Here is a 14,852-nt window from a genome sequence, read left to right as displayed (position 1 = left end):
AATCAATCAATCAATCAAGCAGGTCATCCAGGGTCGAATAATGCTGCTGAACAGGATGTTGTAGCAGATTAATACCGCTAGAGTGTGCTGTTGGTTGTTGAGCATAATGAACAGCTCACTTTAGGCTATATGCTTAAAAAGTACTTTTGTTTGCCTAAACAATGAATATGATATTGACTGAATGAAATATAAAACTTACCGTTTACTGTGATATCGTTGAAATGACTGTTGAGGTGGTCCATGCCATATGCCTGATGCCATTTGATATCACAGCTCTCAGACCCACCCCTTTCCCCCTCACTGTATGCCCCCCCCCCCCCCCCCCCTCCTTTATGATGATTTCCTGTTTTTGGCTATATAGAGTGTATATTTGTACGTCTCTAAATGTTATGATGAATTGAAAACGGTGGACCCGGGGGAAAGGGGTGGGGTGGCGGGGGGATTCAGATTTTACGGGGGTCTGCAGGGGTCTTCAGCCGTCCGTATAGGTGCCCTTTGAGAACAGTTTTGAAGGATTCAAGGGATTCGCATTTCTTAATGATTTTTGATTGATTGATTGAAATATTTAACAGTTTGCAGAATATAGTACATTTCAAGCACAAACTCAATACAAAGACTGTTAACTGTGAGTGGACTATCTACGCGACCCTATCGGTTGGGAGGTGTACTGCACGCTGATACACTACTTTATGTGGGGGGGGAATGGCCACCGATCGGATTAAAATGCTCTTTGTTGAACAATACAGACGATTCGGGCGCTTATACCCACCCGAGGACGTGTGTAACATCCGTGGCTCTGGGCACTTTATATTCCACCTTTGGCCGTTTGCATAGACGTACGAGTCGTATAATGGACAAAGTCCACAAAAAAGGCTCAAGTTCCGCCATAACGCTCGTGACGGACGGTGATCATAGAGGCTACGTACGGCCATTCTCCATTCATTTTTACGCACATTTTTGTGCGCAGGAGGATAGCCTTTTCCATGGCCTTTTTTCCCTCTGCGTTTTAATTATTTATTTCCGTGTAAACTGCAGTCTAGATATATATATATATATAATAAAAAAAAACATTGATGGTCGATAATTTACTCCTGTGTGTTGAGGGCCCGAGGAGTATCTAGATACTGAAAGAATCCTAAAATAAGAATACAGTTTAACTTCGCATCTATTTGACCGTTAGAGGGGATAACACAGACATGGCTCGACCACGGCCGCGGGAATACAAGGCTGGAGATCTGGTTTTTGCTAAAATGAAGGGATACCCACACTGGCCGGCGAGGGTGAGTCTGTGATGCAGCCGAGCTGAAAGCGAGGGAGGCGGGGTTGATTCTGAGACAATACAGCCTGCATGTATGCCTCTGCAGATCCTGGAGCATTTTTAGGATGCGTGCATGCTTGTTTTCGGAACATATTAGGCGAGCCATCGAGTAGGTTCTACCACCGTTCACCATAAACGCATTTACTCCCCGCGTGAGAGATCGCGTTGAATTGCCGATCACAACAGTTTAGCCTCCTTATTAATAATTCAAGTGTAGGCTATACCGTTTTGTTTCCTCTTCATTTGGAGAGGATATGTCGTTAGAACTTCTTTTTTTTTTTTTTTTTTTTTTTTTACCGAATATGATTTTCCCGGGAAGATTTCCCGCAATATATTGGCTTATAATAGCCTAGGATACGTATCGTAGTCTATATATGTACAGTATCATCACTTGACTGAACAAACGACCATGGCATTGACCTCAAGTAACCCGCTGTGCCAATAGATATCTAGTCTGCAACATGTTGACATTTTGCCCACAACAAATCGATGTTTTGCAGCGTGCATGTAGACAGACACTAGTCAGACCTAATGACATTTGATTTTTATAAGGTTACAGTACATTTGCAAACATTCAAAAGACTATAGTGGAGTCGTGATAAGTCAGAAGAACAGCATTCTCTCAAATCAAACGCCAAATCCAGTGGTTACTTAAAGTACAATTTAGATTTACTTTACTGTACTTTACCTTCATGGAGTAGGCCAATTTTCAGTATAGGCCTATTGTATTTCTACTTCATGCATTGTAGGCTATATATAGCCGTATTAGCCTATAGATCTCAGATGGAAATATTGTAGGCCTACTTTTTTATTATTTTTATTTTACAACTTTATAGTTAGGCCTACAATAGTTACTTTTTAGATCTTGATTATTATTACAAAACATGAACCACTTCAGCCCTATGTAATACATTTTGTCCATTTGAAGATAGCTGATCTACAAGCTCACACAGCCTGTAGATCTGCGATATATTTAACAGATTTTTTACACATTTTTACACATTTAAAAACTTGTTAAAAATGACATTCTACTTAATGATAGGCCTACTTCTCTCTCTCTCTCTCTCTCTCTCTCTCTCTCAGATTGATGAACTTCCAGAAGGGGCGGTCAAGCCTCCTGCTAACAAGAATCCGATCTTCTTCTATGGGACTCATGAAACGTAAGCAAGCTTCAAACTCTTCCTGGACCTGTGTGTGAAGTGTGAACGATGTACAGTTTGAATAATAGGAATATTTGTAAAACCCATATAATTGCTACTCCATTGACCCATCGATGGTCCGCTAGGGGTTGGTACTGTTGTACTGTTTGATTGGCTGAGCACCCCATAGTGATGATTTGATTGGCGGAGCAATGTATGAATTGTGGATAAAAATCACACCCGTGCAAAGTGAGTGGCTATAAGTTATAATCATGCATCCTATTGGCCAATCAGAATGCCTGTTGCCGCAAATTTACGTCATATTTGGCGGACGTTTGACCTAATTTCTCCTTTCATTTTCGATGGCAAATATGAGACGTGCGGGGACAAGAACAAGATGACGTAAATTTTCCCTTTATTTTCAATGGCATTTAATGTTTGTGTCGCGGAACATTTGACCTATAATTTCTCCTTTCATTGTCGATGGCAAATATGAGACGTGTGGGGACAATATTTAGGACGACCTTTGAGCCGATTCTACTGTAGGCCTATTGCTCCGAGACATGGACACTTTCAAAGAAACAAGAGAATCGGTTGGATGGCACTTACACCCGCCTTCTAATGAGAGCGCAAAATCTGTCTTGGAAGAGCCACCCATCGACTAATCTAATATACGGTAACCTTCCCTGTGTTTCTTCACTGGTCTGATCTAGAAGAGCGCAGTTTGCCGGCCACTGCTACAGAGCTGAGAATGAGGTTATATCTTCCCTTCTTCTCTGGAGTCCTGCCTCAGGGCGTACCAGAGGTAGAAAGCTGTCGTTCCCTGATGTCATCACTAGGGACACATGCTTCAGTAGGCAGGAACTGGGGGTGGCAATGAAGGACCGGGAAGTCTGGCGTAGCATTGTGGAATCCATGATCTCGACCGCGGTCGAAAAATGATGATGGGGACAAGAACAAGATGACGAAAATGTTCGTATATTCCTTCCTTCCTTTTATAGTGCATTTCTGGGACCCAAGGATCTGCTTCCATACAAGGAGTACAAAGACAAGTTTGGCAAGTCCAACAAGAGGAAAGGGTTCAACGAGGGCCTCTGGGAGATCGAGAACAACCCCGGGGTCAAGTTCACCGGCTACCAGGTCAGTTGGCTCTCCGCCTGTCTATGACATTGCAGCATGGCTAATGAGTATCATTTTGGGTGTCCTTGACATGAAAAAGTTTGGGAACCCCATGATGCCATGCATGCTCTGCACACCATTTTAGCACATTTAGATTTTGTTTAATAATCTTTTGAATACAATTCCATTTAGTCCACGTTTCTCATCTGAAATATGTTTTAGTTGTAGTTTAATTTAGACTAAATATAGTTAAAATATATTTAGTCTTAGTTTTTAGTTTAGTTTTTTAGTTTTTATAAAGTTTTCGGCAGTAAAAAAAAGGTAGTCGACGAACATTTCTTCGCCATAGTTTTGGTCGTCGACATTAACACTCTCTCTCTCTCTCTCACTCACACACTGTGACACACACACACACACACGCACGCACACACACACACACACACACACACACACACACACACACACACACACACACACACACAGGCCGTCCAGCAACAGAGCTTGTCGGAGACGGAAGAAGGGGGTGTAGCGGCCGACGGCAGCAGCGAGGGAGAGGAGGGAGACCTGATAGAGGAGCTGGACGACCAGGAGAAGGCCAAGGGAGACAAGAGCGCGTCCAAGCGGAAAAAGACGGCCTCCTCCAAGGTAACAATAATCATCTTTATCCCATTTAGACATGAGGCCAATTCTAAAGATATGTCTTCTAAATCAGACAGTTTTCTGAAAAACCTCATGTTTATGTCAGTGGTGCTCACCTTTTTGTCAAGGACCCCCAGAATTATATGTAATCGGCCGCGGACCCCCATCTGAAAATATGTTGTTCCAGGGACCCCCCCCCCCCCAGAAGCAAAGATTTTAGTTAAAAAACGTTCGCTCTGAAATAATATATATTCAAAGATTTGCACCACATTTTCAAGTAAAAAGAAAGAAAGCAGATCTAAGCTCACTCGCTATGAGCTTGTATATTTTTCAATAGCTAAGGTATAACATAATGCTTAAAACACCAAAAGGGGTTCCCGTCCAGAATTGTATTATTTTCCCCGCCCGAAGGGATATTTGTCTCCACAAGTCTGTTCAACACCAACAGAAAAGTCCATAGACTTGGTTACAGACATTATAAAATCACACCTGTTTGAAGTGAGGGGCACTCTTATCATCATACATCACAGTCCGTGCTCAGCCAATCAAATCATCACAAATATCATTCCGGGCCGATCACAATTTGTTTGTTGCTTCATTTTTCTGTCCTCACTTTTATCTTTACACAAACGCGGCAAGCTGGGCATATAGGATGGGCTAGCACCTCCTATATGCCTTCCGCCCTCTGCGATGTCCCTCCAAAACGGAGTTGCCAATGCCTCCGGACGCCTTCTCAGTCTGCAGAAGCAGTTCACTACAGTACGGGGAGTCATGCACTGAGATGCCACTACCCCCGCCGTTCATCCCAGTCTACAGAAGCAGTTCACTATACAGCACGGGGAGTCAGGCACCGAGATGGAGAGTCATGCCTCTCCATGCAGGCCTTCAGGCCTAACGATATGACGCCAATAAAAGTGGAACATGCATCTTCAAGTCAATTATTAAATTATGGAACATTGTTTGCAGCATGACCGCTCCGAGAGGTGACTGGAAAATTCTGGAAAAGTCGTAGTCTTAGGGCGCTTTCACACCCAAAGTTCGCTTAGAAGGTCCGGATCAAGGACCAAGGACCAAATATTTGCATTTTGATTTTGGTCCGTTTGGTGTTCACACTGGACTTTGTAAAGCGTACCAAATATGTAAACAAATGACACATGGACATGTTAAGCGAACCAAATAGTGGGGGGGAAAAGAACATGAGGGGAAATCACTGTCTACAATTTTTGCAGGTGCAACCTTCAGTCACACAGAGAGAGAAGAGAACAGCAACATGACAGGCAGCAACAACTTGCTATTGCATTCATTCTTATTAATTATTTTATTAGCCAAATAAGAGCAACAGATGAACAGAGGAGCAGGTGTTTGAACAATAATGTGCTTGCTGCTGAATGCTGATGCATAAATTCACGGAGACGTATAGCCTACAACAAGGTATCCCCGATGTGTGCACCTTCACCCATGTTATTTCTGCGCATCAAATCGGCGCCGCGGCGGGCATTTCCATGTCATCTTATGGTTTGGTCAGTTGGTTATTGAGCTTCAAGTCAGAACAGCTCCGCTGCAGCTAATTGAGTTGACCTAGTTTTACGTCTTTTGCTATAGTGATGTAATCAATTAAACATTTGGGACCACATGTGTATAGCTTATTTAACATTGGCTTTTTCTCGATACCTGCGGCCTGCGCGACATGGATGATTTTAAATATTTCTCTGTCTCTGCGTCTCTCCCATATAAATATATGGGTCTCTCCCCCAGTCCCCTCATGTGCGTGCGCGCCCACGCGCCCACAGACACACACACACACACACACACACACAAAAAGGAGGGGACACGAGTTGAAAGAGAAACTCGCATGAAGACTCATGCATCGCAGATTCGCATGCGTGGCGGCGGCCGGCGCATGATTAAAATAAACAGATCTACAAGCTAACATCGTGTGCCATACCGTGCACCATTCCATGTCGATAACTTGTAGCCTACATTTTGCGCATGTGAACCTCGTATGCTGCGCTGCGCCTCGACATATACTGTATGCGTCTACTATTAAAATCAGACTGTCAGCTGTCATATGATCCCCGTAAAAAAATACATGCTTTTATAACTATAATTATTAATGCAGCCTCACAACTGCCGACGCCCGACGGCTATTTTGCCTATCGTCCTGTATTTGGTCCTCTATAAAGTCCGAATGCATTCACACCAGTAACGAACCGCACCGTGGTTCGTTTGGAAGCGAACCGAGTTCGGCCTTTTTTAGCGGACCATGGTTCGTTTCTTTGATCCGCACCAGAGTTCGTATGCACGTTCACACCAACCGAACCAAAGGGGTAAGCGGACCATGGTTCGTTTTAAACGAACCAAACATGTCCGGTGTGAAAGCGCCCTTAGTGTAAAACATTTAGTTTTAGTCCTATTTTAGGGCGCTTTCACACCCAAAGTTCGCTTAGAAGGTCCGGATCAAGGACCAAGGACCAAATATTTGCATTTTGATTTTGGTCCGTTTGGTGTTCACACTGGACTTTGTAAAGCGTACCAAATATGTAAACAAATGACACGTGGACATGTTAAGCGAACCAAATAGTGGGGGGGAAAAGAACATGAGGGGAAATCACTGTCTACAATTTTTGCAGGTGCAACCTTCAGTCACACAGAGAGAGAAGAGAACAGCAACATGACAGGCAGCAACAACTTGCTATTGCATTCATTCTTATTAATTATTTTATTAGCCAAATAAGAGCAACAGATGAACAGAGGAGCAGGTGTTTGAACAATAATGTGCTTGCTGCTGAATGCTGATGCATAAATTCACGGAGACGTATAGCCTACAACAAGGTATCCCCGATGTGTGCACCTTCACCCATGTTATTTCTGCGCATCAAATCGGCGCCGCGGCGGGCATTTCCATGTCATCTTATGGTTTGGTCAGTTGGTTATTGAGCTTCAAGTCAGAACAGCTCCGCTGCAGCTAATTGAGTTGACCTAGTTTTACGTCTTTTGCTATAGTGATGTAATCAATTAAACATTTGGGACCACATGTGTATAGCTTATTTAACATTGGCTTTTTCTCGATACCTGCGGCCTGCGCGACATGGATGATTTTAAATATTTCTCTGTCTCTGCGTCTCTCCCATATAAATATATGGGTCTCTCCCCCAGTCCCCTCATGTGCGTGCGCGCCCACGCGCCCACAGACACACACACACACACACACACACACAAAAAGGAGGGGACACGAGTTGAAAGAGAAACTCGCATGAAGACTCATGCATCGCAGATTCGCATGCGTGGCGGCGGCCGGCGCATGATTAAAATAAACAGATCTACAAGCTAACATCGTGTGCCATACCGTGCACCATTCCATGTCGATAACTTGTAGCCTACATTTTGCGCATGTGAACCTCGTATGCTGCGCTGCGCCTCGACATATACTGTATGCGTCTACTATTAAAATCAGACTGTCAGCTGTCATATGATCCCCGTAAAAAAATACATGCTTTTATAACTATAATTATTAATGCAGCCTCACAACTGCCGACGCCCGACGGCTATTTTGCCTATCGTCCTGTATTTGGTCCTCTATAAAGTCCGAATGCATTCACACCAGTAACGAACCGCACCGTGGTTCGTTTGGAAGCGAACCGAGTTCGGCCTTTTTTAGCGGACCATGGTTCGTTTCTTTGATCCGCACCAGAGTTCGTATGCACGTTCACACCAACCGAACCAAAGGGGTAAGCGGACCATGGTTCGTTTTAAACGAACCAAACATGTCCGGTGTGAAAGCGCCCTTAGTGTAAAACATTTAGTTTTAGTCCTATTTTAGGGCGCTTTCACACCCAAAGTTCGCTTAGAAGGTCCGGATCAAGGACCAAGGACCAAATATTTGCATTTTGATTTTGGTCCGTTTGGTGTTCACACTGGACTTTGTAAAGCGTACCAAATATGTAAACAAATGACACGTGGACATGTTAAGCGAACCAAATAGTGGGGGGGAAAAGAACATGAGGGGAAATCACTGTCTACAATTTTTGCAGGTGCAACCTTCAGTCACACAGAGAGAGAAGAGAACAGCAACATGACAGGCAGCAACAACTTGCTATTGCATTCATTCTTATTAATTATTTTATTAGCCAAATAAGAGCAACAGATGAACAGAGGAGCAGGTGTTTGAACAATAATGTGCTTGCTGCTGAATGCTGATGCATAAATTCACGGAGACGTATAGCCTACAACAAGGTATCCCCGATAAAAAGGACTTTTCTTCCATGTGTGCACCTTCACCCATGTTATTTCTGCGCATCAAATCGGCGCCGCGGCGGGCATTTCCATGTCATCTTATGGTTTGGTCAGTTGGTTATTGAGCTTCAAGTCAGAACAGCTCCGCTGCAGCTAATTGAGTTGACCTAGTTTTACGTCTTTTGCTATAGTGATGTAATCAATTAAACATTTGGGACCACATGTGTATAGCTTATTTAACATTGGCTTTTTCTCGATACCTGCGGCCTGCGCGACATGGATGATTTTAAATATTTCTCTGTCTCTGCGTCTCTCCCATATAAATATATGGGTCTCTCCCCCAGTCCCCTCATGTGCGTGCGCGCCCACGCGCCCACAGACACACACACACACACACACACACACACAAAAAGGAGGGGACACGAGTTGAAAGAGAAACTCGCATGAAGACTCATGCATCGCAGATTCGCATGCGTGGCGGCGGCCGGCGCATGATTAAAATAAACAGATCTACAAGCTAACATCGTGTGCCATACCGTGCACCATTCCATGTCGATAACTTGTACATTTTGCGCATGTGAACCTCGTATGCTGCGCTGCGCCTCGACATATACTGTATGCGTCTACTATTAAAATCAGACTGTCAGCTGTCATATGATCCCCGTAAAAAAATACATGCTTTTATAACTATAATTATTAATGCAGCCTCACAACTGCCGACGCCCGACGGCTATTTTGCCTATCGTCCTGTATTTGGTCCTCTATAAAGTCCGAATGCATTCACACCAGTAACGAACCGCACCGTGGTTCGTTTGGAAGCGAACCGAGTTCGGCCTTTTTTAGCGGACCATGGTTCGTTTCTTTGATCCGCACCAGAGTTCGTATGCACGTTCACACCAACCGAACCAAAGGGGTAAGCGGACCATGGTTCGTTTTAAACGAACCAAACATGTCCGGTGTGAAAGCGCCCTTAGTCATCTGAAATAGTTTAGTCTTAGTCGACTAAATATCAACAAATATATATATATATATATATATATATATATATATAGAGAGAGAGAGAGAGAGAGAGAGAGAGAGAGAGAGATTTTCAAACCAGAGAAAACTTCTGTTCGAGAAGGAAGGGACCACACACTCCAAAAGATGCTCAACAACAGTCACAGGACTTAATGCTTCATTTCATGTTTTATTCACACAACACGCTTCTCCATGTTGGCTTCGTCAGGTGCTATATATGTATACAGCACCTAGCACCTGACAAAGCCAACACGCATGAAGGGCGTTGTGCGAATAAAACATGAAATTACGCATTACGTCCTGGAGTCCCTTCCTTCTCTAAGGGATGTTTTCTCTGGTTTGAATACAATACCTGGCCTACCAGCACCTCCTCCACCTGGATGTGCACGAAAGCTATTACTGTTTGATTGATTGCAGTATGTATTAACAGTTTGCAGAATTACAGTACATTTCAAGCACAACTCAATACAAAAACTGTTAACTGTGAGTGGACGACACCATAAAGCATTACACTTGTTTACATTCGGTTCCACCTCATAACATTTAGAGACGTACAAATATACACTTATAGCCAAAAACAGGAAATCATAGAGGGGGTGATGAGGGAAAAAAAACATATACAGTGAGGGGGAAAAGGGGTGTGTGGGGGATCCAGATTTTACGGGGGCCAGTTTCGAATTGCAGCCGTCCGTATAGGTGTTTACTTTGAGAGTGGTGTGTACATATCCTTGCCTCTCTACACAGGATGTTTCATATTTTCCATGACAATGCCCCTCCTTTGTTAGACCATGCCCTAATTCTGGATTAAAGGCTTATATGGTTTTTAAATGAACCGAGCAGTGCAGAGATACAGAGACTACTGCTGTAGTAGTAGTGTGTTATATAGCTATACTGTCATTCCACTGTAAATGGAAGCAGGTTGAAAAAGTCACCCACATCTCCCACTCCTCCTCGCTTAGCAACCACTGTTGCCTAGCAACTGGCCTCCATTTACGCACGGCACATGCAGTGCATCCGAAGGAATGTAAGCAGTTTTTGTGGAGAGCGGCCATGTGCTGATCCAAGACAATCCTGTCACATCTCTGAATCTCTCTGGGGTGGAGGGGTGGGTGCTAGAGGTTAAAATTGTCACATTGTATTCTGTTGTTCAACCCATTCAGGGCGGGAACCCCTTTTGGTGTTTTTAAGTATTATGTTATACTTTAGCTATTGAAGAATAGCAGATCTACAAAAGCATAGCTACAAGCTTGTGAAATTGTGAAAATGCAATATATATATATATTATTTCACAGTGAACGTTTTTAACTCAAATCCCCGGGCCAATTTCATATATTTTGGGGGTCCTTGACATGAAAAGGTTTGAGAATGACTTACATAGAAACATGGGTTATTCAGAAAACAGTCAGGATTTAGAAGGCACTTGTTGAACTGTCCTCACGTCTACATGGGTTAATGGAAATGATAGTGGAAAAAAGGGAATGGCAGCCTTTTCAAATCGTGGCTTGGCCACCAGAGGAATCTGCCGCAGTAAAAAAAAAAAAAAAGATAAGAATCCTTGGGCAGATTGGGTCTGGCACTCCTCAGTTTAAATTACATTTCGCCCACCCCAGAGTTGTGGGTGACCAATCAGAGCCCCCTATTCAAAGTGACCCTTTTCTTTGGTTGCGGTGACGCAACCAAAAATCTTCCACACCGAAGTTCCAGACTAATATCTACGCAGTGATAATATAGTCTGGCAATGTCAGGCTATATTAAAATGGTGCTCTCGAGGTATTTGTGGCTGTATAGCAGTGGTTCTCACTTCTCAACCAACTAAATGGACCCTTATAGACCTTTAAACAGGAACCGTACGGGTCCATTTGGTTTCATTTTACGCTCTCAAGAGTTACATTATTGTTAAACATCTGCATTTATAGTTCATTTTGATCAACAATTGTCTGTAATCTCTCCTAATAATACCACATACTGTAAATTCAGCGTAGAATTGTCGACACAATTTTATCCAACAGCAACAACAAAATCTCTGTGTACTGTGTGTGTGTGTGTGTGTGTGTGCGTGTGTGCGTGGGTGCGTGCGTCAGAAGTCCTCCAAACTGTCAAGGATCTCCTCGGGGGTAGAGGACCTGGAGAAAGACGGAAAGGATGACGATCAGAAGAGTGGCTCTGAGGGCGGAGACGATGACATCATGGAAAACACCACCGACAATAAGGTGAGGGAGTTGACGATGAACCCGTTGGTGTGAAAAGTACTCAAAGTTTTTCACTTAAGTAAACGTGTGAACAGCATTTTTCACTTTAACCTCTGATCGATTGATTGATTGACAGTTTGCAGAATTACAGTACATTTCAAGTACAACTCAATACAAATACTGTATACACTCATGTGGACGACACCATGATTAAGCATCACACTTGTTTACAACAGGGTCCACCATTTTCAATTCATCAGAACATTTAGAGACGTACAAATATACACTTCTATATAATAAAGAATCACACCTGTGTGAACTGAGTGGTGCAACTCCCCTCTCCCCTCTCCCCCGGCCTCTCTCTCTCTGTAATTGGCCGGCAACAGTGCAACACTATCTCTCTCTGTTTCTGGCACAACAGCGCCACTTTTGCCCCTACTGGTACTCTAAACATCGGGACATAGTCACATATGGACATTGCTGTTCCTTGGAGTGGTTTGCACCGCTCAAAAACAGGACGCTATAACCTTCCCTACAGTCGCCTTGATCTGAATCACATTTGCATAATTGTTTATTAAATAAGTTATTGATTTGATGTGTCTCCTTGTCCCCAGAACCAGCTGCTCAGAGAAGAACATTAAGTCCGGAGGACAATGGAGGGAAGTCATTCTTTGTAGCTGTGAAATTGGAATTACAACATGATTGCTCATCCTCAGCACCATCTCCTGGCCACCATCGTCACTACTATCACATCTGTTGGACTTGTGTCTCTAGTCTGTATGAGGGATGCACTGACATGCTGCCTGGCGTTGGATTTCGTGCTTGATAGCAGGGCAAAATTGGGCCTTAATTGACACAATTCCTACAGTACAGAAAATCTGATACCAAAAGCTTATATTGATATGTATCGTGTGTCATATAGCAAAGGGACTCAAATTTCAGTTTTCCAATCCCCCCATATTATTCAAAGATGTTGGATCTCTCTAATAGAGAGTTATATCTAATAATTTCACAGACCACCGGAAAATGGAGAAAGAAATGTTTTTTTTCAACAAAAAAAGCAAAAGCAAAACCAAATTAATCTGAGTGATATAGGTTTTCAACATACCTGTAATACTTCAATCTCCGCGTGCACAAATCAGTTTTGGCACGGCCATGAAGAAATGCTGCCGGTGTATCCCTGTTCCATTTGCACATCGTTCGTAAAACACACTGTATATTTACCAGTATCCTCCATAAACCTCTCTTTGGGCTCGTATAGGCCAGCCGAAACAGACCGGAGGGTGGTGGGATGTAAGGTGGGGTGGGGGTGGGGTGGGGAGGGGCCGGGTCTTGTCATCTTCACTTCATAGCCGAAACCACAGTGTAAGATAGCCATCAATCAATACAATATTTATACTGACCCATTGTCTATATACAGTACCTATTATATGAATTGACTCAACCATGATTACCTGTCACCATGTACAAACATGTCTAGTTTCTATCACTTACACACCCCGTGAAGCCTTGAATTCACAGAGATAAGTTTGTTTTAGTCACATTCCTAAGACAAAAATGTGATGACCGGCGGAGACTCAATGGAGACTACCAGAGACTCTGCCATCCATCCGTCCGTCCGTCCATCCATCCATCCATCCATCTGTCCGTCCATCCATCCATCTTTGACCGCTTAATCGTAGTTAGGTCGCGGGGACAACGGGGCAACGGGTCGCGGGGGCCCAGAGCTCTAGACTTCCCTCTCCAACATTATAGTAACTTCATCCTGAGGGATCCCGAGGCGGTCCATGGCCAGTGTGGAGATGTAAATCCCTCCATCTGGTCCTTGGTCTGCCAGGGGGTCTCCTCCCAGTGGGACGTGCATCGAGGACCTCCCTAGGGAGACGCTTGAGAGGCATCCTCACTAGATGCCCGAACCACCCTAAGCTGGCTCCTTTCCAAGCGAAGAAGCAGCGGGTCTACTCCGAGTCTCTCTCGCGTGACTAGGAATGCGACGAAAACAAAAACAAATCTCAATGAATTCCACGTTGCACGGTGTGTGTAACTTCCATGTGCAGTGTATATACTGTATACAGTATATACACAAACACAGACACTCTGTTACAGTCATTCCATGACATGTTGGTATTAATGCAGTGTACTGATCACTCTTAACTGTAGTTGAACCCACAAGGGGAGGGAAACGGGATTTGTGGAATACGGTAACCGTCGGCCATTATCCATCATCACGCCACACATACATACATACATACGTTACTCTTTTATGTAACCACAAAAAAAGAAAATAAACTATAATATCTGTATATTTTACCTTTGTTGTGTAGAATATTTAGAAGCACTACTGTTCTACTTGGACTGCTCTAGAATAACCGCTCATCTTTTTATGGGGATACTATAATATTATTATCTGTTCTTCTGTGTATCTGTGGAATGGGTTACTGTATATTTCAAAGCTTTTTATATTAGTGGCATGCTCAACTTGTACTTAAAACAGTTGTTTTATATTATGGTGTAATTAGATTTTATTTTATTTTTTACTTTGATTTGATTTTCGATTTTCATAGTTTTGTCTTTATGCGGTGCATTGGGGAGCAGTGGTTCTCAACCAGTGGTCCAGGGTCCTTAAGGGGGTTCCAGGTGGTCCCATGCAGCTAAGTGATGGAAAGTTGCTAACGTAGATCTTTAACTCTTGAGGGTTATGGTTAGTGCCATGAGTTACATTACTGTTAAACATCTGCATTACTTCATTTACAGGAAGTCTACGCAATACTATAGACGAATAACAGTTTAATTATTCTGACCCCTTATCCATCTTATACATTATGGATAATTAGTGTGGACATAAACTGTTATTCGTAGATAGCACTGAGAATGTAGAATAATTGATGTTTGGAATTGTGGACAAAATCTTATCCAACGATAACAAAATATCTTTTAGTTTTGGGTCTGAGAGGCTACATCTCATCAAATGGTGGTCCGTGTGGCTCAAATGCTGAATGAACAATGGGCCTTGATATGAAAAGGGTTGAAAACCACTGCATTGGGGGTGTGGAGCTGACACACAGCCCTATTTGGATGCACCTTCTGTTGCCTATTGGTTCAGCATCCTCATATACAAAGCAACGATGACGAACTTAAAGTAGCTCAGAGAATGTACAAATGCAACCACATTCATATGGTTTACGTGTGTATACTCTC

General features: G+C 43.3%; 1 protein-coding gene across 2 annotated transcripts; it reads left to right on the top strand.

Moving 5' to 3' along the window:
* Positions 1 to 1,037: 1,037 nt before the first annotated feature.
* Positions 1,038 to 12,928, top strand: hdgfl3 (HDGF like 3). 2 transcript variants are annotated; one of them, XM_083759444.1, is made up of 6 exons: positions 1,038 to 1,280; positions 2,402 to 2,478; positions 3,459 to 3,597; positions 4,060 to 4,221; positions 11,550 to 11,675; positions 12,269 to 12,928. In XM_083759444.1, the coding sequence occupies exons 1-6, from the start codon at positions 1,197 to 1,199 to the stop codon at positions 12,293 to 12,295; spliced, it is 615 nt and encodes a 204-aa protein (XP_083615570.1). In that variant the 5' UTR covers positions 1,038 to 1,196; the 3' UTR covers positions 12,296 to 12,928. The 2 variants fall into 2 exon arrangements, with proteins under 2 accessions (XP_083615570.1, XP_083615569.1); XM_083759443.1 differs by having other exon boundaries at positions 1,043 to 1,280; positions 11,547 to 11,675.
* The last annotated feature ends 1,924 nt before the right edge of the window (positions 12,929 to 14,852 follow it).

Source organism: Protomyctophum parallelum (assembly GCF_964188405.1).
Source record: "Protomyctophum parallelum genome assembly, chromosome: 2".
Lineage (NCBI taxonomy): Eukaryota > Metazoa > Chordata > Actinopteri > Myctophiformes > Myctophidae > Protomyctophum > Protomyctophum parallelum.
Note: the sequence above shows the minus strand (reverse complement) of the source record. Positions and strands in the feature narration are given on the sequence as shown.

Excerpts from the sequence above, each read along its gene's own strand:
- hdgfl3 (XM_083759443.1), top strand. The coding sequence starts at position 1,197 with ATGGCTCGACCACGGCCGCGGGAATACAAGGCTGGAGATCTGGTTTTT. Across the intron at positions 2,479-3,458 it reads TTCTATGGGACTCATGAAAC|TGCATTTCTGGGACCCAAGG; the intron begins GTAAGCAAGCTT and ends TTCCTTTTATAG. Across the intron at positions 11,676-12,268 it reads AAAACACCACCGACAATAAG|AACCAGCTGCTCAGAGAAGA; the intron begins GTGAGGGAGTTG and ends CCTTGTCCCCAG.